Here is a 21,383-nt window from a genome sequence, read left to right as displayed (position 1 = left end):
ACTTTGCAATAAAAGGAAATTAAGGGAATTCCCTGGTGGCCCAGTGGCTAGGACTCCGCACTTCCACGTGCAGAGGGCACGGGTTTGATCCCTGGTCAGGGAACTAAGACCCCGCAAGGTGCGCGGTACGGCCGAAAAAAAAGGTGAAAAAAAAAAAATAAGACTGATTTCAGACTAGGACTATGAGGTATACTTAGCATCAACCTGAGTTAGAAAATATTTTAGCTTTGAATAGAAATTATCTGGAATTAGAGAAGCATGGGGTCCCTGTGCTGGATGGACAGCCACAAAGCAACACCTAATAATCACGTCAATCCCTCTCTCCTTTTAGTTACCATGCTCCCTTATTAGCTTGCGAGGTCCTCAAAGGCATTTTTGGTTCTATCTTGAGCACCCAGGACAGTGTCTTTCAAATAAGAAGTACTCAGTATATGTTTACTGGTTGAATAAAGCAGGCGTGGAGGCAGAGAAGAGACGGAGGCCCTCGATCTTGGATTTTCACATTATGTCCCCAATTGTTTTCTGCAGAACGTTATTTTTGACAGGAGCAGTTTAATATTAAGTGCTTGTGGTACATGTAGGGGATGATTCTGCTAACTGCGGAGCCTTTTCTCCAAAACTTGCTACTACTTCTCAAACATCCAAGTGCTGAAATCAGGATCTCAAAGAGATCTCTGCACTCCCATGTTCGCTGCAGCACTGTTTACAATAGCCAAGATGCAGAAACAACCTAACTGTCCACCAGTGATGAATGGATGAAGAAAATGTGGTACATACACCCTATGGAATATTATTTAGCCTCTGAAAAGAAAGAAATCTTGTAATATGCAACAGTACAGATGAACCTCAAGGACATTATGATAAATAAGACAAGTCAGACACAGCAGGATAATAATACATGATTCCACTTACACGAGGAATCTAAAATAGTCTAACTCATAGAAGCAGAAAGCAGAATGCTGGTTGCCAGGCGCTGGAGGGAGGGAAGAATGGGGAGTTGTTAATCAAAGGGTATAAAGTTTTAGTTGGGCAAGGTGAGTAAGTTCTAGAGACCGGTTCTACAACACTGCGCCTATAACTAACAATGCTGTATTGTGCATTGAAAAATCTGTAAAGAGGGTAGATCACGTTAGGTGTTCTTACCACACACACACAAAACAATAAAAACAAAAACAGGAGCAACAGAACGTATTTTAACCACAAGAGTATCAAATGGGGAAAAAAGTGAGAAAGACAGAATTGTGTTACGCTGACCAAGAAAGCCATTAAAAACTAAGAGTAGAAAAACTTCACCTTGTGGCATGAGCTTCTACCGAGGAATCAGGTTGTAGTTGTCTCTAAATCCCTAGTACCTAGCACGCAGAGGCACTTAAATCACTTGTTCAATTAAGGGGATTTGATTTGTGAATTAAACTGAGGTTAAAAACTCAATTTTTCATCATTTATTTTCTAGACCCGAGAATTAAGAAAAAAGAATGACAAAAACCAAAGAATTTCTGAGACCCTGGATTACTAGGCTACAAAAAGCTGGGTGAAATCATTTCTTACCAAGATGTACGCTTTGCCGTCGTGTCCTTGAAGAGTGAATCTAAAAGTGCTTCTAGCAGAGGAGAGTTCCACCAGGCACTGGGCAATAACGCTCTGTACAAACTGAGACCTGTTTGAACACAAACCAGTTTTCACAATGTGCCTCTCGTAATAAGTCTAAATACCCACAGGGCACCTATAAGGCAGAGGTGGGTGCATGCTGGACTTTTCTATATGCTGCCCATCCCCTCACAACCTGTGCTAATTTTAATCGACTGTAATGTATTTGTGCTTGCCCCAGTCTTTCTATAACCCATTCTTTGATCCTTAATACATTTTCCACCCCAAACCTAACTATTCCTCCCACTAAATAAAAAAATACTGTTAGACAAGTCAATAATCCATTTGTGCTGCGGCACATTCAACAGTGAATAACTAAGTTAAAAAAGAAGGTAAGAGGGCTTCCCTGGTGGTGCAGTGGTTGAGAGTCTGCCTGCTGATGCAGGGGACACAGGTTCATGCCCCGGTGCGGGAGGATCCCACATGCAGCGGAGCGGCTGGGCCCGTGAGCTATGGCCTCTGAGCCTGTGCGTCCGGAGCCTGTGCTCCGCAATGGGAGAGGCCACACAACAGTGAGAGGCCCACGTACCGAAAAAAAAGAAAAAGAAGGTAAGAAATTTCCTCCCAAACATTAGACAGTATTATCGCCAATGTTTTCCATTTGTATCCCCTCAGAGTGTCAGATCTGAGGTACAGAATCAAAGTATTTATAGGAGGATAAAGTTCAAGGTTATATTCAGAGAGCCATAATTTTTAGACATCAATAAATTAGCTGAGATAAAGACATACTACAGTTAACTTTCATTTGCAAGACTAAAAAGATTCTAAGAAAAGAAACACTAATGGATTGAGTGGCTAAGTAACATTCTTTTTAAAAACACACAAGTCATTTGAAAACTAACCCATGTTTCAAGTAAGTTAAATTAATACCAGAAATAATTATTCAAAAACCTATTGATGATTATATCATAAAACCTTGGGTATCTAGCACATAAAAAGAAACACAGGGCTTCCCTAGTGGCACAGTGGTTGAGAGTCCGCCTGCCGATGCAGGGGACACAGGTTCGTGCCCTGGTCGGGGAAGATCCCACATGCCGCGGAGCGGCTGGGCCCGTGAGCCATGGCCGCTGAGCCTGCATGTCCAGAGCCTGTGCTCCGCAATGGGAGAGGCCACAACAGTGAGAGGTCTGCGTACCACAAAGAAAAAAGAAACACAAAAAACTTTCAGAACTAGAAGATTTATAAGAGCACATCTGTCTATACCATTATGCAAGCAAACCATCAATAAATCCTCAAATCTTTCATATCTGTGGTTTGGTTCCACTACCTAAAAACCTTTCCAAAGCCTTTTATTTTTCCTTTCCAAACGAAGAGGGGTATAAATAAAAATGAATTCCCAAATAATCACTTACAATAAATAATTATAATAAATAATTATAATTAATAATTCCCAAATACCTATCTTTCCTTACATGTGAAATTACAGAACACACTTAATTAGCTATTTGTACCTTGGTATGATGGGAAAATTTCTTTCAGATGGCTGAATAATTATCTCTGTCATATAAAACTTAGTGGTTTCTAGAAACAAAAAATAAGAATATTAAAAGATCTCCCCAATACATTAATATTTCTACTGTGGACATGCTGGTTTCAAATTAAGACATTCCAAACCAAATATTCGTTATACTGGTACAATTACTATTTAGTAAAACTTTTCCAAAAATGACTTGTGTCAGAAGACAAAGCAATGATGGCTACAAGGAGACAGTCTGAGACTTCAGGTAACTCGGTGTTGTTTTAGAAGAGCACGTGGCCAGGTGAGCCTGGTACAGCAAGACTCTGCTCACACGTATGCAAGGTCATAATAACTAGTCACATCACAGCCAAAGCCCACTCACCTAAAAATTAGTCATTTGGTTTCCTCATTTCTACAGAGTAGCCACAAAACTAGGAGTCACTGAAAAAGGCTTTTTAATCACAGTATTCTAAAGCCCATGAACAGAAGCTGTGAACCTCACGTTGATATTTACCCAGAATCTCACTGAGTCGATTAATGTACAACTGTTACCAAATCTGGTTACCTGAGTCCTTCATTTACAGAAAAATTTAAACAGTAAACTAAATATTTAATAGAACTGAATATAAACATAACCATTTTGGATTTTTTTAAAAATCCATGAAAAATGTTCACTCACTAGTAATGAAATGGAAATTAAAATATTTTTCAGCATCAAATAAATAAAATATTTCTGAATGATAAAGTGCAGCAGCAATGAAGATATGGAGAACTGGATACACTTACATTCTGCTGTCAGGAGTGCAAACAATAAATTTCTGGAAAGCCATTTGGTGAAGGCCTTAAAAATGTTTATATATTTTTGACACCATAATTAAATGCCTAAAAATTTATCTCAAAGAAATACTCACAGATATCTGTAACATTTATCTATTAAGAGGCTTATAATATTAATAGAAAAATACTGAAATTTCTAAAAATTGAGGATGGTTGGATTAAATAAACAACTATACATTTAGGCAAGAGAATTATATAGTCATTAAAAATGGTGTGCTAACAATTTTTTAATTGTTTTAATAAGATGGCAAGTTGTTCCTTGTAGATTTTCTATAAATGTTTACAACTGCTCAGTATAACACACAGAAAAAGGCAAAAAAACAAATTTAAAAGTTTAACAGATTATTATATATCTCGAGTTATGATGATGAATTTATACATTTCCCCTTGAAGTCCAATTTTTCACTTTACTATTTTGAAGTCATGTTATTAGATGCAGAATTGAACCTTTTAACATTATAAAGTGATCTCTTTTGTCCCAGCTGTTGTTAAACTATAATTTAATTCCATAATTTTAATCCCACAAGGTATTATTGATTTACACAGTTAACATTCATTTAGTGTCACCCACATATTTACCACTTTCTTCCCAATCCTTCTTTAACTTAGACTTTCTATCTGGGATCGTTTTCTTTTACTTAATATACAGGTAAAATTTCTTTTCATAAGAAACCAAACCATTAGAATTGAATTATCCTAGCTTTTGTTTGACAGAGAATATATTTATCTTTGTCTTGATTCTTTCGTATTAGGACATTTTCTCCTGATATAAAATCCTAGGTTAGCAGTTTTTTTAAGCTACTCTTTTTTTTTTTTTTTTTTTTCTGTACGCGGGCCTCTCACCGTTGTGGCCTCTCCCGTTGCGGAGCACAGGCTCCGGGCACGCAGGCTCAGCGGCCATGGCTCACGGGCCCAGCCGCTCTGTGGCATGTGGGATCTTCCCGGACCAGGGCACGAACCCGTGTTCCCTGCATCGGCACGCAGACTCCCAACCACTGCGCCACCAGGGAAGCCCCCTAGGTTAGCAGTTTTTAACCTTTGTGTACACTATCATTCCACTGTCTTCAAACCTCTATTTCTGCTATTCCTTTGAAGGTGATGTCATTTTTCCTTGGTTACTTTTAAGATTTTCTTTTCTTTTTTTAATTTTTCTGCCATATCACTGATGTGTCTAGCTATAGACTTCTTTTTATTTCTCTTACGTGGGCCTCATCTAAGTAGAATTCATTGGACTTCAAACTACAAACTGTTGTTCATCATTTTTGCAAAATTCTCAGCAATTAACTCTTCAAATATTGCCTATGCTCTATTCTATTTCTCTTTTCCTTCTAGAAGTCTGATTAAACATACATTAGATCTCCTCTGTGTTTTATGTCTCCTACCCTCTCTTCTATATTTTTTACCTTCTTGTGTCTTTGTGCTGGATTACAGATTTTTCTTCTCATCTATCTTCTGTTCATTAACTCGTTCTCCATGCTGTACCTAACCTGCTGTTAAACTACCCACTGAGTTTTCAATTTCAATTATATTTTTCAGAAATTTTTTAGAATTTTTTAGAAATTCTTTTCCAAATATGCTTAGTGTTATAGTTTCCTTTCCCTTTTGATATCTTCAAACCTGTCTTTTGTATTGTTAAAAACAGTAAGCATGGTTGTTTTACAGTTTACATCTGATAATTCCAATAACATAAGTCTGTTTCTATTGTTTGCTATTTTTGTTAGTTCTTGTGGATGGATGTTGTTTACTTGTGTGCTTAGTTATGTTTGGTTGTACATGGTAAACACTGTACATGCCAAATTATTTGTGGGAATAATATGAGTTTTATAATGAAAGTATTTTCCTCCAGAGGTGATTTGCATTTGATTTTCCCAGGCTCATGGCATTATGTCTAGGCCAACGCAGACTAAGTTAAAGATTTGAAATTCCTAATGTCCCAAAGAACTGATACCTGTCTGTAATTCCACAGGCTTGTTTCACTTCTGATTCACCTTTACTGTGTGAAGGTGAATGGTACGGCCATTTAGGCTCTCAGATTTTTGTACAGTCACCTACTAGGTTCTTACTTTGTGTAGTCTTTGACTTCTGTCCTTACTTCTCAAAGCAATCAGAAGTTCTACTTTTAAAGAACTGGAAAATGGCAGGGAAAAGGTGTTTTTCAATTTTATGCTAACCTCTTTTGAGTTTGCTTTTGTGCTAATTAACCCACATATTTTCCATTTATCTTGCTCTTCATTCCTTCCTATGGATTCCAATTACCATAGCTTTCCTTAGCACTGTCAGCCTGAAGAACTTTCCTTAGCATTGTCTGCTAGTAATGCATTATTTCCATCTGTTTATAGAAAAATGTCTTTATTTTGCCTTCATTTTTGAAGCAGAGCTTTGCTGGATATAGATTAGATGAAAGGTGTTTTTGTTTGTTTTCCCCCCAGCATTTTTTTTTAATAAATTTATTTATTTTATTTATTTTTGGCTGTGTGGGGTTTTCGTTGCTGTGCTCGGGCTTCCTCTAGTTGCAGCAAGAGGGGGCTTCTCTTTGTTGTGGTGGGTGGGCCTCTCATTGTCGTGGCTTCTTTTGTTGTGGAGCATGGGCTCCAGGCATGCGGGCTTCAGTAGTTGTGGCACGCGGGCTCAGTAGTTGTGGCTCACGGGCTCTAGAGCGCAAGCTCAGTAGTTGTGGCACATGGGCTTCGTTGCTCCATGGCATGTGGGATCTTCCCGGACCAGGGCTCGAACCCGTGTCCCCTGCATTGGCAGGCAGATTCTTAACCACTGCGCTACCAGGGAAGCCCCTCCCGCAGCATTTTGAATATCTCATTTTAGTGTATTTTGGCCGTCATTACTTCTATAAGAAGTTGGCCTTAGTGCTTAATGAAATCCCTATATGTGATGCTTTGTTTTCTCTTGCTACTTTCAAGATTCTCTCTTTACCTCTGGCTTTTATCATTTTGACCACAACGTGCCTGGGTGAAATGCTCTTTGTGTTTATCCTACTTGAGATTCACTGCAGTTCTTGGACCCAAAAGTTAAAATGTTTCACCAAATTTGACAAGATTTCAGCCATTTTTTTCCCTACATTTTTTCCCTGACCCTTTCTTTTTCTTCTCACCTTCTAAAGCTTCACTTACACATTTATTGAAACAGTTAATACTTTTCCACAAATCTGACATTCTCTCCATTTTGAGATTTTTTTTCTCTGTTCTTTGGATTGGTTAATTTCTATTCATCATTCTTCAAGTTCAACATTTTTTTGCTTCTGTCACCTCAAATATGAGGTTTTAGTAATCTAGTGAATTTTTCTTTTGTTACTGTACTTTTCAGCTCTGTAATTACCAACTGGTTCTTTCTCTGAAGTTTCCAATTTGTTGAGATTTGCTATTAGTTCACTCAAGAGGTTTTCTGTTTTAATTCTTTGCCATATTTATAATTAGCTACTTCAACATCTTTGTCTCCTAATTTAATATTTGTGCTTACTCAGCACCTATTTATTGAGTCGTGCTTTTTCCTTGAAGATGAGTCACTCCTTTTTCTTTCTCTGCATGGCTAATAATTTCTGTAAGAAAGTAGGACATTGTATGTAATACATTGTACCAATTCTGGATTTTGTTTTGTCCTTTTTTTTTAAATTTATTTTTATTTATTTATTTTTGGCTGTGTTGGGTCTTCATTGCTGCACACGGGCTTTCTCTAGCTGTGTCAAGTGGGGGCTACTGTTCGTTGCGGCGCACGGGCTTCTCATTGCAGTGGCTTCTCTTGTTGCAGAGCACAGGCTCTAGGGTGTGTGGGCTTCAATAGCTGTGGCACGCGGGCTCAGTAGCTGTGGCTCGTGGGCTCTAGAGTGCAGGCTCAGTAGTTACGGTGCACGGGCTTAGGTGCTCCATGGCATGTGGGATGGTCCTGGACTAGGGCTCGAACCTGTGTCCGAACCCGTGTCCCCTTCACTGGCAGGCAGATTCTTAACCACTGGGCCACCAGGGAAGTCCCTTGCTTTGTCCTTTTAAGGGTAATTGGTTTATAGGTCAATTACCAAGCTTGGACTTAAACCGGGAAATATGTCTTCCCACAGTGTGTAGTCACTAATGTCTCTGCTCAGTTCTGTTTTGTTTAGCCTGACTCCCTAGAGAGCATTCACTGTCTCTGCACAGTTTGGTCGACCGCAGATTTGGGGAGAGGTTCTGCTCAAATGCCTCAAGCCATTAAGGCTTCCATCTTCTGCTGCCCAAGTTGTATGTGAATTGAGGAATGCAATCAAAGGCACAGCAAATTTTCTGGTCTCCCCAAGCTTTCAATTCTTATTGGACTCCCTGGCATCTACTGTATGCATGTATAGTTTTGCAATCAGCCAGAGCTGGGTTAAGAAGTTATCAGCTCAGCCCCTCCACGGCCCTCTTGCTTCCAAAATATCCCTCTTAAATTTCTACTTTCTCCTTTGCCTACCCTGAACCAAACCTACCACCTATAGATAATAAAGCTGTGGTTTTTTTTCCTGCCCAAGTCTGGGGGGGCGTGTGAAGTATGTCAATGATCCCAAGCAATAAAAGGTCACAAATTTGCCATTCTAACCCAAGGCAGTAGCAGTTTTTGATAACTACACCTCTCAAATCATTGCTTCATTTTGGTTATTTTCTAGTAGCTGTTCTTCTGAACTTGTACAGTTCGGTACTTGTTTCCTACAGAGTAGAACTATCCATTCTCTTTATGCCACCATTTTTGGGATTAGAGTCCTACTAATTTACTTTTAGAGTAGATGTGGATATAGCTCTCTTACATCACCCCACACACATATTCACATACAATGACCTCCTAATATACTTATATATTACATCATAAAGATTTTTGGTTAAATTGATAATCAGTGTTCACACTATTGTGACCATAATGATACCATGGAAGTGCTTCCTTTTTTGTTCAATCTTCTGTTTTCCTGCAGCACGTAACTGCTTTCTTTTTTCGTGTGTTTAGTTTTTCCAAACACCTTTAGTTAATTCTTCCCATATGATGAAATGGCTTGTCTCAAGATTATTTGTTACATGTAGTCAAACAACTCAACAAATTTACCAGTTTCAGTGTATAACTGAAAAGGTCTTTATTACAGTTTCTCTCCCCTTGCTTCAATCCAGGCTGTAATGCCTGCTGTACATCCCTCACCCTGGGACTTCCTTACCTCATTCTCCTGTGTTGGACAGTCTGTTTCCCCAAATCCCACACTTTCTCTTTTGAGGTTAGATTCCTAGTTTTGGTGATGCATACCCTATGGTAGATTCCTAAGGAAAATGGAACTTTGAGGTCCATGTTTTGAGACCCTGTATTTCCAAATATGTATTTATAATCTTCATACCTGACTGACAGTTGGACTGTCTATTGAATTATTCTGGGTTGAACATCTTTTTTCTTCTAAATTATGAGGGCATTCTTCATTGTCTTCTAGCTATTAAGAAGTTCAGCACCATTGTAATTCCTAATCCTTTGTACATTACCCGCTTTTTTTCTCTCTAGAAACTTCACCCTTGGCGTTTGGAAATCACTCAATTACGCGGCTTTAAGTAGCTTCCCTGTCACCCCTCCATTAATTATATGAGACACTTAGTGGGCTCTTTCAGTTGAGAAACTTAAGCCCTAGCTCTGGGAAATACCTTTTTAATGTGTTTTTGGTATTTCTGTTCTTTGATAATTTCCCCCACCCTGTTGTCTCTATTCTTTCTAGAATTTCTCCTAGCTAGATGTTGGATGCCCTAAAAGGCTCAATTCATTCACTCATTCAGCAAATATTTACTGGGTACCCACTATGTGCCAGATATTGGTCTAAGTGCTGTGGTTATCATGATAAATGAGTTGGACAATATTCCTATCCTCAGGAAACTTACATGAGCTTTTTTTTGAAATTTCCTTTCCAATTTTCAACCTCTGTCTTTTGGTCCTGATTTCTGAAATAGTTCCTTAATTTCATTTTCCAGTCCTTTGGCTAGTTTTTTCAAGCTATTACATCTTTAATTCGACATTCTCCGAATTATAGAGATAATATTATTTCACTTCTCCAAGGACATTTATTATGGTTTTTTAAAAGATTTTCTTCTGCTTTATACATAATTTGTTTCTCCTCAATGCGTCTACTCTGTTTACTTGATTATTTATTTGCTTTGGACTCTTTTTAATATTTACTGATTCTCAGCAATCTATTCAGATTTAAGTGTAAGGCAGTAAAATGCTGAGAGGGAGCTCTTGTGTGTAGATATAAGGCTTGTTGAGAGCAGGATGGCTGAATATAAGCTCATTTTTTCGTTGTTACATGACCCCTGAGAATCAGTGTCTGCAGATCTTTTCTCTGGTTAGTACACTTCCATTCCCTTATTCCAAGAAAGGCTGCTCCAATCTCCTACCTTGAGAGCATAAGCAAGTTGCAAGTGGAGAAAGAGTCTTAGGAATCTTATGGCTCCACATACAAACTTTGCATTAATCATCCTGCTTTCAGTCCCTTGTCCCTCTTACCTGCTACCTCTAAACTCTGGCCAGTTCTGGGGATCTACAGTGAGAACTGGCTCACTCCTTATCTAAATGGTCTTCTGCAGACACCAAGGTTGCAGCTTCCTCCACACTGCCAAGTGTGTTCCTACCCGTCTCAGCTCTACAGCTTCCAAAAGAAGTTTGCTTACACCTCTAGTTTACATCACTGTTGCCTCCTCCCCATTTCTCTTTGTCTCTGTGGATGTCCTTTTTTTTTATTCCTTATCTGACATTTTAACTGGGCTTCAGAGAGGAGAGAAAAGCATGAAAAAAATCAATTCACCCTTATTTCAACCGGAAGCCTTAAGATTTCCTAAGTCATTGCTTAAGGGACTTGTTTTCATTCTCCAAAAATGACATTGAGGGCGGCATCCTTTACTACTACTCATTCTTCCTTTTCTGTTCTCTCAGAGCAAGTTATGAGACTCTGATGATCTTAAAAAACAAACCAAAAAAATGCCACCATCTGCCTTCCCTTGAGTACAATAGTTTCACTTAACTCACATCTTCTAATTAATTCTATTAAAAACAATTATTCTTCACCCACAAAGCTAACACAGCATGCTGTAGCTCTCTAGACATTTTCAAACCATATCTTTAAAGAGTGATGCATTTTAATTATCAGGATTTCATTATTATATTGGAAAGTCGTATAACATAGGCTTTATGTAAAATATAATTAACACTATTGGAAAAAAGAACAAGGAAGAGAGTATAAAACTCAAAATGTTTCAACAGGTTCTCTGCACCCCCAACCTCCAAGCCTCAAAACACAGCCCTGAGGCACACAACAGCCAGCATCTCCTCCATCATCTCTGGCAACCAATTCTTCTGAATGAGGAGCTGTATTAAGAAAAAAGCTCCAATCTTCTTTCAGATAGACCCAAGTACAAGCTTTATACTATTGCTTTATATCTACAAAGAAGATATGAAATACTGAAAATGACCCGACTTCTTAATGCTTAAAACTCAGTACTATGTACTTACAAAGGTCAAAATACACAAACTTCCTGGCATACTGGATGATATATTAGTTGATTTCTATTTTTAAAAGCATCAATTCTACAACATGTATTAGTCATCTATCTTTCCTATATATTTCCTATAAAAATCTCCTTCTGTGGTTTTTTTTTTAACAAGAAGGCAATCATTTTGGCTTTTTTATTATGAAATTCTTACCTGATGACACAGTCTCTCCCAACATTACCTTGCAACGCTTACAAATTACTTTGGTATTTGCCTTTGGTTTCTGTAGAACAGAAAAATGTCATTTAAATGTCATTCAGCTTTTCTTAAAAGGAATATATAATTTTAACATGGTCTCTAGAGTATACATTGAACTTTACATTTTATTTTGCCATCTACTAAATACTGGGAATACATTTAGCTTGTATGCATAATTCACATGCACAGAGATCACTTTTTCCAAGTCTAAACACAAAATGAACAGAATGATTTTTCCAAACTAGTCAGCTCCTGATAATCTACACGTTGCCAAGTAATGTGAACAAGAAGCATCTTACATTTCTAAAAAGCATCTCCAAACATCATTTAGAATAGGCAGATGCTGGGCAACAAAGGTAGAGAGGGTAGGTGACTTGCCCCAACTCATGTGTCTAGAAAACAGAAGAATTAGAACTTGAACCTATATTATTTATTTATTTTTTTTTTGCGGTTCGCGGGCCTCTCACTGTTGTGACCTCTCCCGTTGCGGAGCACAGGTTCCGGACGCGCAGGCTCAGCGGCCATGGCTCACGGGCCCAGCCGCTCCGCGGCATGTGGGATCTTCCCGGACCGGGGCACGAACCCGTGTCCCCCGCATCAGCAGGCGGACTCTCAACCACTGCACCACCAGGGAAGCCCGAACCTATATTATTTTGACTCCTAGTCCAGTGCAACTTATGTAAAAGTAATCTATAATTCATAATCACCACTGGAAGTTAAAAATACCTAACCCATTCATATAATTCTATTTTTCCATTTAAGATATGCTTTGTACCTGGAAAGATAGTATTCTGGAACAAATTCCTGAAACACTGTTAAACTTTGAAAATCCAACTTTATCATTGGGGATACAGATTAAAACAGCTAGCAGTCACCTAATTATTAAGAAAACAAAAGACTAATCTTTTAGACATACAGAACAGAGGTTGGCAGGGGTGGGCAAAAATGAGTGAAGGTGGTCGAAGGGTACAAACTAATTATAAAATAAGTCATGGGGATGTAATGTACAGTATGGCAACTATAGTTAACCATACTGTATTGCATACTTGAGAGTTGCCTTAGTAAATCTTACAAGTTCTCATCACAAGAAAAAAAAGTTCTGTAACTAAGTACAGTGATGGATGTTAACTAAACTTATTGTCATGATCATTTTGAAGTACATACAAATACTGAATTGCTATGTTATATACCTAAAAGTAGTAAAATGTCAATTACACCTTAATAAAAAAAATCTTACTGACTTATAGTTTGTTATAAGAGATGATATTATAATTAATATCATGGTGGTTAAGAGCCTGGAGTCTGGGGCCAGACTTCCTAAGTTCAAATCCCAGCTCTGTTACTTACTAGACGTGTGACCATGGGCAAGTTAATTAACCTGCTTTGGTTTCTTCATCTGTAAGATGAAATCGACAGTAGTGTTAACTCATAGAGCTGTTTATTAGGATCTAAAACGGAGTGCTGTAAAACACTGTCCCTGGCACATGGGTAACCGCTCGGCAGATGTTACGTAAATAAAATACACTTTCGGCACACGTCATTCAAGAAATGGGCAGAAAACCCATACCTTCCCACAAAGGGATAGATTTTTTTGTCTGGATGTGCTGCGAGTAACTAATAGAGCTGATATTTAAATCCAGGTCCCTTTGATGCTAGAGCTTATGCTTGCTAAGCACTATGCCAAGTGTTTTCCAAACTAATTCGTAGAATCAATTCAGTGGGTGACACCCTGAATTTTTAAAGAAATACGAAATAGAATGGAACAGAAAAAATCACCGTGCTTCAAACATAGGGTAAGTAGTTCTTTAAGAAACATCTACTTGAGGTGCATCTGTGTCTCTGTGTGTGCATTATCAGATCTTAATGTAAAAAAATTATTATACAGTTCTTAGTTAGAGGTCAAAAAAAAAAAAGTCAAAAGCCACAGACATAGAAACCAAGGCAGGTGCCAATTTGTTTAGGCCCAGGCAAGGTTACAGGAAGACGACAGCTTAGAAACCAAGCATGCTCAACTGCAAAGTTTCACATTTTGGCAGTTCCATGCTTTCTTACAATAAAAGCTATCTGTATGGCTCCAATTGGTACTAAAGACACTTTTTAAAGGATCCTATTTCGTACAAGTTAAATCAGACCATCCTCATTAAATCTTACCAAATACTAAGGGCTTTACTAAAAACTAATACAGGTTATTGGAGTAGTAATGCTTAAGAAGAAGGGGTTTTTCTATTCGAAGCAAAAAATTTTTTGTCAGGTGCTGTTATGTATTTCATTTATCATTGCTCTTACAGCACATTTTGCGTTGTCTTTCAATGAAGCAGAAAAAGTGGGTTTTGTTGGTTGGTTTTTAAAATAAAATTCTACCTTTTCAACACATGGGTAATTGGGATTTTAAAATCTGATCAATAAAAAAATAAATTACCTCAAACAACCAAATGTGTGAATTTTGATTCAAACAAATTTTAATGACATCAGAAGATACTTCTAATAAAATTTGTAAAATGTGTATATGGCCTGGTATTGTACCATCGAGTGTTCATTTTGTCTGGTGTGAAAATGACACTGTGTTCATGTGAAAAAGAACAATCCATATGGGTGAAATGATATAATGTCTGGGATTAGCTTTAAAGCACTTCAACGAAAAACTAAAAATAAAATGGGCAGATGAAGCATACTTTATGAATCAAGATGACTGTTATACGGAAGTTCATAATTCGATTTTTTACGTTTGGGAATGTTTACAAAGTTCAACACGTTATTCTAAGAAAAAAAAAAAAGAGAGACCCTCATGGATTTAACAAGACAAATAACGAAAAAAAAGGTAAAACTGTTAGTCATACTCGCCAGCTAAAATACCAATGTTCAATTTCATTTGTTCTTTAAAATATAGGTTGAAGTCATCAGTGTGGCTATACTTTCGTCTAGAATAATAATATGAATCTTATAAAAGACTGAGGTGCCACCTTTATCAACCTGTTGTAAGACGCAAAATTTTTATTATGGTGAAATGAAAAATATTGTGAAATAACAAATATTCAATAGATGTCTTTTGAGAAGCAAAGATATATATTGTCACGTTCACAGAGGCACAAACAACAGACTGTACACATACGGGGTTATTCAGGGAAAGGAATAAGTGTTGGACTTTGTTTATGCTGTTTTTCTGTCATTTATGAATATTTTAGTTCAAGAGATATGCTTTGGAGTAATTAATTGTCAAATACTCCTTAAGCAGAATTAAATATACATTTCTCATGGTGAGGTGAGTTATCTCTTAAAATCCTTTTCCACAATTAAAATAGATTTTTATAATCTCTCACAAGCAGAGGCAGAAATTACTCCTACCAAACACTCAGAATACACACAGAATGCACCATTAATGTCTGATAAGCTAAACAGTCTTGACCTTTTAAATTAACATATTACAATGCTTTTAATTCTGGTAAAGAGAAACTCTGCTTTGCAGTGCATTTTTCTCGACCTATGCTTAAAGGAAATAATAAAGTGAATCGCGCAAAGCAGCAGCCTAGCAGTGTAGGGACTCTACAGAGCAAACATGAAAGACAGACATTGTTGTGGACTAATTAAATCAATATATCTGCGACACGGCACCGCTGCTCAGAGAGGTGAATCAGCCTCCTGTCCTCGTTTTTATTTTCCTTTGTGTTGCTTCCATTTCTAAGGACCCTTGATATTGTCTCGCCAAAAAAATGTTTCCCAAGAGATACCATTAGGATGCTGTGTCACCGTGTGACATTTCAAAACCCTGCTAGATGGCTAGACTGTGTGATATGAGAAACAGGTTTTCAATAGCACAGAGAAGCCTTGTTCCCACAAGACCCTTGAGAGTACTGTTTAAGGAGTCCCTCCAAATTTACGTTACTATTTTGGTCACAGGTATATTCTTTCAACTGCAGTAATATGCAATTAAAGTGAAACTTTCATCTAGGCTACCTTGAAAACAAGCTTGTTAACAGCAGCTTGTCATGATGGTAATTTCCCACAGTCTCCTTGATACTTAAAAAACTGTAATGTCTCAGTATGAAGGGTCTTCCTTTAACACGTGGGATGGCCACGCACAATTAAGAGGAATTATTATAAATGGCATCATATAATTGATAAAGACATAAACGTGAGGAATCTACTTCCATACAGAATGCAGAGTTCATCTGAAAGAAGGAAACTCATGGTTTTTCTTATTTAATCTTTCCCACTCGTCTTCTCGTATCCTCCAAACATTTTAAAAATTTATAGCTTAATCATAAAAATGAAAGTCAAAATACATAAAACATAAAGTACTAGTGTAGAAATTTAGATTAAAATATAATTTTAGGGCTTCCCTGGTGGCACAGTGGTTGAGAGTCCACCTGCCGATGCAGGGGACGCGGGTTCGTGCCCCGGTCCGGGAAGATCCCACGTGCCGCGGAGCGGCTGGGCCCGTGAGCCATGGCCGCTGAGCCTGCGCGTCCGGAGCCTGTGCTCCGCAACGGGAGAGGCCACAACGGTGAGAGGTCCGCGTACCGCAAAAAAAAAAAAAAAAAAAAAAAAAAAGTATATATATACATATATATATATATATAATTTTACTTTAACCATATTAAATATACCTATACCATAGATTTATATTATGTGCTTACCATTTATCTTTTAAAAATATAGAAGGCTATAGCACTAGAATTTGGGGGGAGATTCTTATACATATTTATATATACACATTAGAATATATACATACATTTTATCTAATATATATTATCTAATACACACACACATATACACACTGAAAAGCAGTGGAGATCAAAGGAAATATGAATGGTTATGATTTTACTAAAGGTAAAGATACATACAGAGAAAGAGTTGGGGGAGAGGAGGACAGCTAGAGACAGTAAAGTACTATAATTTTAAATAAACCTAAAGGTAAAGGGATTTGTGTTTATGGTGAAAGATGAGATACTTACATAATTTAAACAGATAACAGCTTAACCTCGATATTTGACAAACCTCCTTAATCTCCCGCAAATTAGAAAATAGTTCCATAAACTAGCTGACAACCTAAGGGCTGCGGACTGCTGCGTGTTTCCTAGAGTGGCTCAGTTCTCATTACAAAAATTAAATGAGTTCTAAATGAAATTTAACACACAATGCTTTTGTTCCTACCAATAATCAGATGTTAAAATGAAGGTTCTCTGGCAATGATTTTCTTAACTTTTTAAATCACATCAGTATTGACTTGCCATCCAGGGAATGATTTCTCACAAGGGCCAAGTCAATGGCACTGACTTTCTTTTAAAATAAGGTAAACCACCTGTTCTCCGCAGTGAGAGCAAAGGGCCTTCCCCCTCCAGCAACTTTGAGCTCAGGAGCTGCCTGACCTCGCTCATTAAGCATCAACTTGGAACCTGCAGCCAGAGCTTTATTTCCACGCTTGGGCTCCTCCAGTCCCCCTTTTGCCTTGATGGCATCTGACTGTATGACACCAGCAGAAGTCTAGACTATGGGCAGATACAGGAAAATACCTGGACCTATCAGGACAGTATGTATCCTGAAGGCAAAGAACCCATTTAACATAAATCAGACTGTGGGGATAAAATGTACGTGGATTATGGAATATTGTCCTAAAAGCAAGGAAGGAGGGCATTTTGGTTTGTAAAACGGTAACACTCCCAAGTCTACGCGGGAAGAAGTCCTCTTCCCCTTCTTCCTCCCGCCACCTCCCCCCCCCCACCCCAGCCGTGGCTGTTTTGGTTTAAGGCCGCCACATGCTTTTTCCATAACAAAAGAGCAGAGCTGGATGATTAAGGCAACTGAAAATCATGGATTTTGGTCTTTAGAACTGTCTGTCAAATGCCCTGAATGAAGGAAAGATTGGAGAAAGCAGTTTCTAAACCGACCTCTAAATGAGCATTTAATTTGAAAGATATATTACCATTTTTAAATGGTTCTCGGGAGAAAGACAGCGCGTCTCCACTGGGGCTACTTCAGGTCTCGGCTGCTGTAAATCACGTCTTAAATTCACCAAGAAGAAACAGTCTCCAGTGAAACAGTCATTCTCTTGTGGATGAAGTGGCTTATTAGCAAAGGGGTTGGGGTGACAGCACCACTCGTCAACCAGAGCACCCCAGTTTTCGTGTGGCAGGGGGAGCACCCTGAGGAGCTTCCTAGTGGAGAGAGGAAAACAATGTTTTACAGGACAAAATGGAACTGTGACATGCTCTTAATTAAATCAGCACAAAGGATGAGAGAAACTCATTAACCACATTACTTGCAGTGTTATTTTTTCCCCCACGGCACCAGTAACATATACTCACTATAGACAATTTTGAAAACGCAGGGAGGTATAGAGCAAATAAAAACCATCCTTGGATAGACCTAGAGATTGTCATACTGAGTGAAGTAAGTCAGACTTACTTCACTTATTCCTAAGACAAATATATGATATCGCTTATATGTGGAATCTTAAAAAAAAGGTCACAGGGCTTCCCTGGTGGCGCAGTGGTTGAGAGTCCGTCTGCCGATGCAGGGGACACGGGTTCGTGCCCCGGTCCGGGAAGATCCCACATGCCACGGAGCGGCTGGGCCCGTGAGCCATGGCCGCTGAGCCTGCGCGTCTGGAGCCTGTGCTCCGCAACGGGAAAGGCCACAGCAGTGAGAGGCCTGCGTACCGAAAAAAATATTAAATAAATAAATAAATTTTAAAAAGGGCACAAATGAACTTATTTACAAAACAGAAGTAGATGTAGAAAACAAACTTATGGTTATCATAAGGGGGGGGAGGGATAAATTGGGAGACTAGGACTGACATACACACACTACTACATATAAAACAGATAACTAACAAGGACCTACTGTATAGAACAGGGAACTCCACTCAATACTCTGTAATGGCCTATATGGGAAAAGATTCTAAAAAAAGAGTGGATATATGTATATGTATGACTGATTCGCCTTGCTGTACACCTGAAAGTAACACAACACTGTAAATCAACTATACTCCAATAAAATTTTTTTTAAAAATCCTTTCTTTACCATCCAAGGTCAGGTAGCTATTTTTTTACATGACTGTATTTCTTTGCCAGCCTTTCAAGAGAGACAGCTGTACACAGGCACACAGTCTGGGATCAGAGGAAATACACAAACTGTATCTTGCTTTCATTGTTTTATTTATCTATATCATGATACTTAATGACTCCATTCTATTCCATAGGTATGCCAAAACTTTTTAGGTCATTCCCTCACTGTTAGATATTTGGGTTTTGAGTATTTCATTATCAACAACCCTGTGATGAACAGTCCTAGAAAATTTGTATACAGATCTGATTATTTCCTTGGGAAAGAAATCTTGTAAGTGTGACATTACAAGCACAAATGATGCGCATTTTTAAAAATTAATTAATTTATTTATTTTTGGCTGCGTTGGTTCTTCACTGGTTCTTTGCTGCTACGCGCGGGCTTTCTCTAGTTGTGGTGAGCAGCGGCTACTCTTCGTTGTGGTGCACGGGCTTCTCACCGCGGTGGCTTCTCTTGTTGCAGAGGACGGGCTCTAGGAGTGCGGGCTTCAGTAGCTGTGGCATGCGGGCTCAGTAGTTGTGGTGCATGGGCTTAGTTGCTCCACGGCATGTGGGATCCTCCCGGACCAGGGCTCGAACCCGTGTCCCCTGCATTGGCAGGCAGATTCTTAACCACTGCGCCACGAGGGAAGTCCCAATGTGCATCTTTTTAAAAATCAATTCCTATATTGACAAACTGCTTTCCAGAAAGGCTGTACCAATCTGTAATTCTTCCACTTACTTTTTTCAGAATTGAATACTATCATTTTTCCATGTAATTGGTGAAAATGTTCTCAATACTGCTGTAACTGGCAATTCCTTAATTACTGGTGAGATTGAACTGGCTATCATATTTATTCGCCACTGTGTTTCTTCTGTGAATTATGATCAATGGCCATTTTCCAGTGAGATGTTAGTATGTTCTTATTAAATTGTACACGTATATTCTATATTAAGAATATCAGTCCTTTGTCTAAAATCTGTGACAAATATTTTTCCAGTGTTATTGCCTCTAATTTGATTAACGTGTCTTAAATTTCAAATCATCCAACCCTTTCTTCTGTGATTTCTCTCATTACTATTTTCTATAAACTTTCTATTTTGGTGTAATTTTACGTTTACAGAAAAGTTACAAAGGTGGTACAAATAGTTCTCATATATACTTCACCGAGCTTTCCCTAATGTTAACATCTTACATAACCAGTGAGGATTTGTCAAAACTACTTTCCACTAAAGTCCTCTTTTTCTGTTCCAGGATCCAATTCACAACACACTGCATTTAGTCATCATGTTTCCCTCATCTCCTCTGCTCTGTGGCAGTCTTTCCTTGTTTTTCAGGACCTTGAGGTTTTTGAAAAGCACTGGCCAGGTATTTTACAGAATATCCCTCACTTGAGTTTGTCTGGTATTTTCTCAAGATTAGACTGAGACTATGGGTTTGGGGGATGTCTACCACTGAGGTGACTTCTCATCACACCAAACCCAGAGAAGACACTGTATCAATATGACTTATTCCTGGGGATGTCAACCTTGATCACTCGGTTAAGGTGGCATCTGCAAGGTTCCTCCAGTAGCAGAGCTCCTATTTCTGCCTTTGCACACTCTATTGTTTGGAAGTGAGTCATTAAATCCAGGCCACACTCAAGGGAAGAGAAATTAAGCTCCACTCTGTCATTATTATTGATGCTTAGAACATCCTTACAATTAAGTAGCCCCTTATATTTGCTCCCAGCTTTTGTTTTAATGGTTTCATTTTTTTCCTGTAGAAATATAGACACCTGAGACGTTTCCATGGTTTACCTCTATTTTAATCTAAATTGGGAAGATTTAATCTAAATTTACCTCTATTTTAATCTAAATTGGTCTAAGGGGAGAAGAAATGTGGGCAGGATGATGAGGATATTTCAAAATAATTTATCCCCCCCCCAAAAAAAACAACCAGAATACAAACATGCTTCTGGTCTTCCTAATGCCTTTGAATCTCATGAAAGCTTAAAGCACCCTGAGTACTTGCTCACTTCTGCTCCAGTCAACTGGACCATTTGCCTGCTAAGGATCAACTGTATTTGATCACAGACCTGTGTATGCCACTTATGCATGTTTTTTTAGTTACATAATTTAATCAAACAGTTAGTTTTTTACATGTTATTTTAGTTACATAATTTAATCAAACATGTAAACCAAGGATATATGAGTTGCTATTCCTCTGAAAACTAAACATTTCAGAGCAGAGGAAAGTCAGTTATTAAAAAACAAAATCACTGGTGGAATGTGGGAGATACAACTATAAAAAAAACTGAGGCGAGGGAAAAAGAATAAAAATCTAGAAGAATTCTGCAATCAGACTGCTTCAGTGTCTAACTTCTCATTCCACTTTAAAGAAACCTAAACTGGAAACTCTGGATAATGAATTTAGGATGGCATAAGTGAAGAAAGCTAAGTCCACAGCAGCAGACTCATATTCAACAAAAAGATATTAGTTCCATACTAAAATACTAGTACGTTAATGTACATTTGCCATGTTTTAAATGAAAATATTTAAGATGCAAATGTATCATTTTTAAATGATTCCCTCCCATGAACCCTTTTTCTTTGATTTCCCCAATCAACTCTGAGTCTCATAAAAGGGCAATTACAACATGGAAGAGGGTAGACATTTAATTTTAACTCCAGAGGAC

General features: G+C 38.2%; 1 protein-coding gene across 2 annotated transcripts in view; it reads right to left on the bottom strand.

The window, feature by feature from the left end:
- Positions 1-21,383, bottom strand: part of UBE3D (ubiquitin protein ligase E3D) — a 153,765-nt gene that overhangs the window by 112,272 nt on the left and 20,110 nt on the right. For both annotated transcript variants that reach the window (XR_009543787.1, XM_060167560.1), the window contains exons 4-7: positions 17,586-17,817; positions 11,621-11,690; positions 3,099-3,168; positions 1,549-1,657 (exon numbers count right to left, since the gene is read on the bottom strand). Coding sequence is in view for 1 of the 2 variants with exons in the window: in XM_060167560.1 (XP_060023543.1) it covers positions 1,549-1,657; positions 3,099-3,168; positions 11,621-11,690; positions 17,586-17,817 (481 nt within the window). In the remaining variant the exon portion in view is untranslated. The remainder of the gene's footprint in view (positions 1-1,548; positions 1,658-3,098; positions 3,169-11,620; positions 11,691-17,585; positions 17,818-21,383) is intronic.

The sequence above is a fragment of the Lagenorhynchus albirostris genome, chromosome 12, assembly GCF_949774975.1.
Source record: "Lagenorhynchus albirostris chromosome 12, mLagAlb1.1, whole genome shotgun sequence".
NCBI lineage: Eukaryota > Metazoa > Chordata > Mammalia > Artiodactyla > Delphinidae > Lagenorhynchus > Lagenorhynchus albirostris.
The sequence above is the reverse complement of the archived record's forward strand: the minus strand, read 5'-3'. Positions and strand labels throughout refer to the sequence as shown.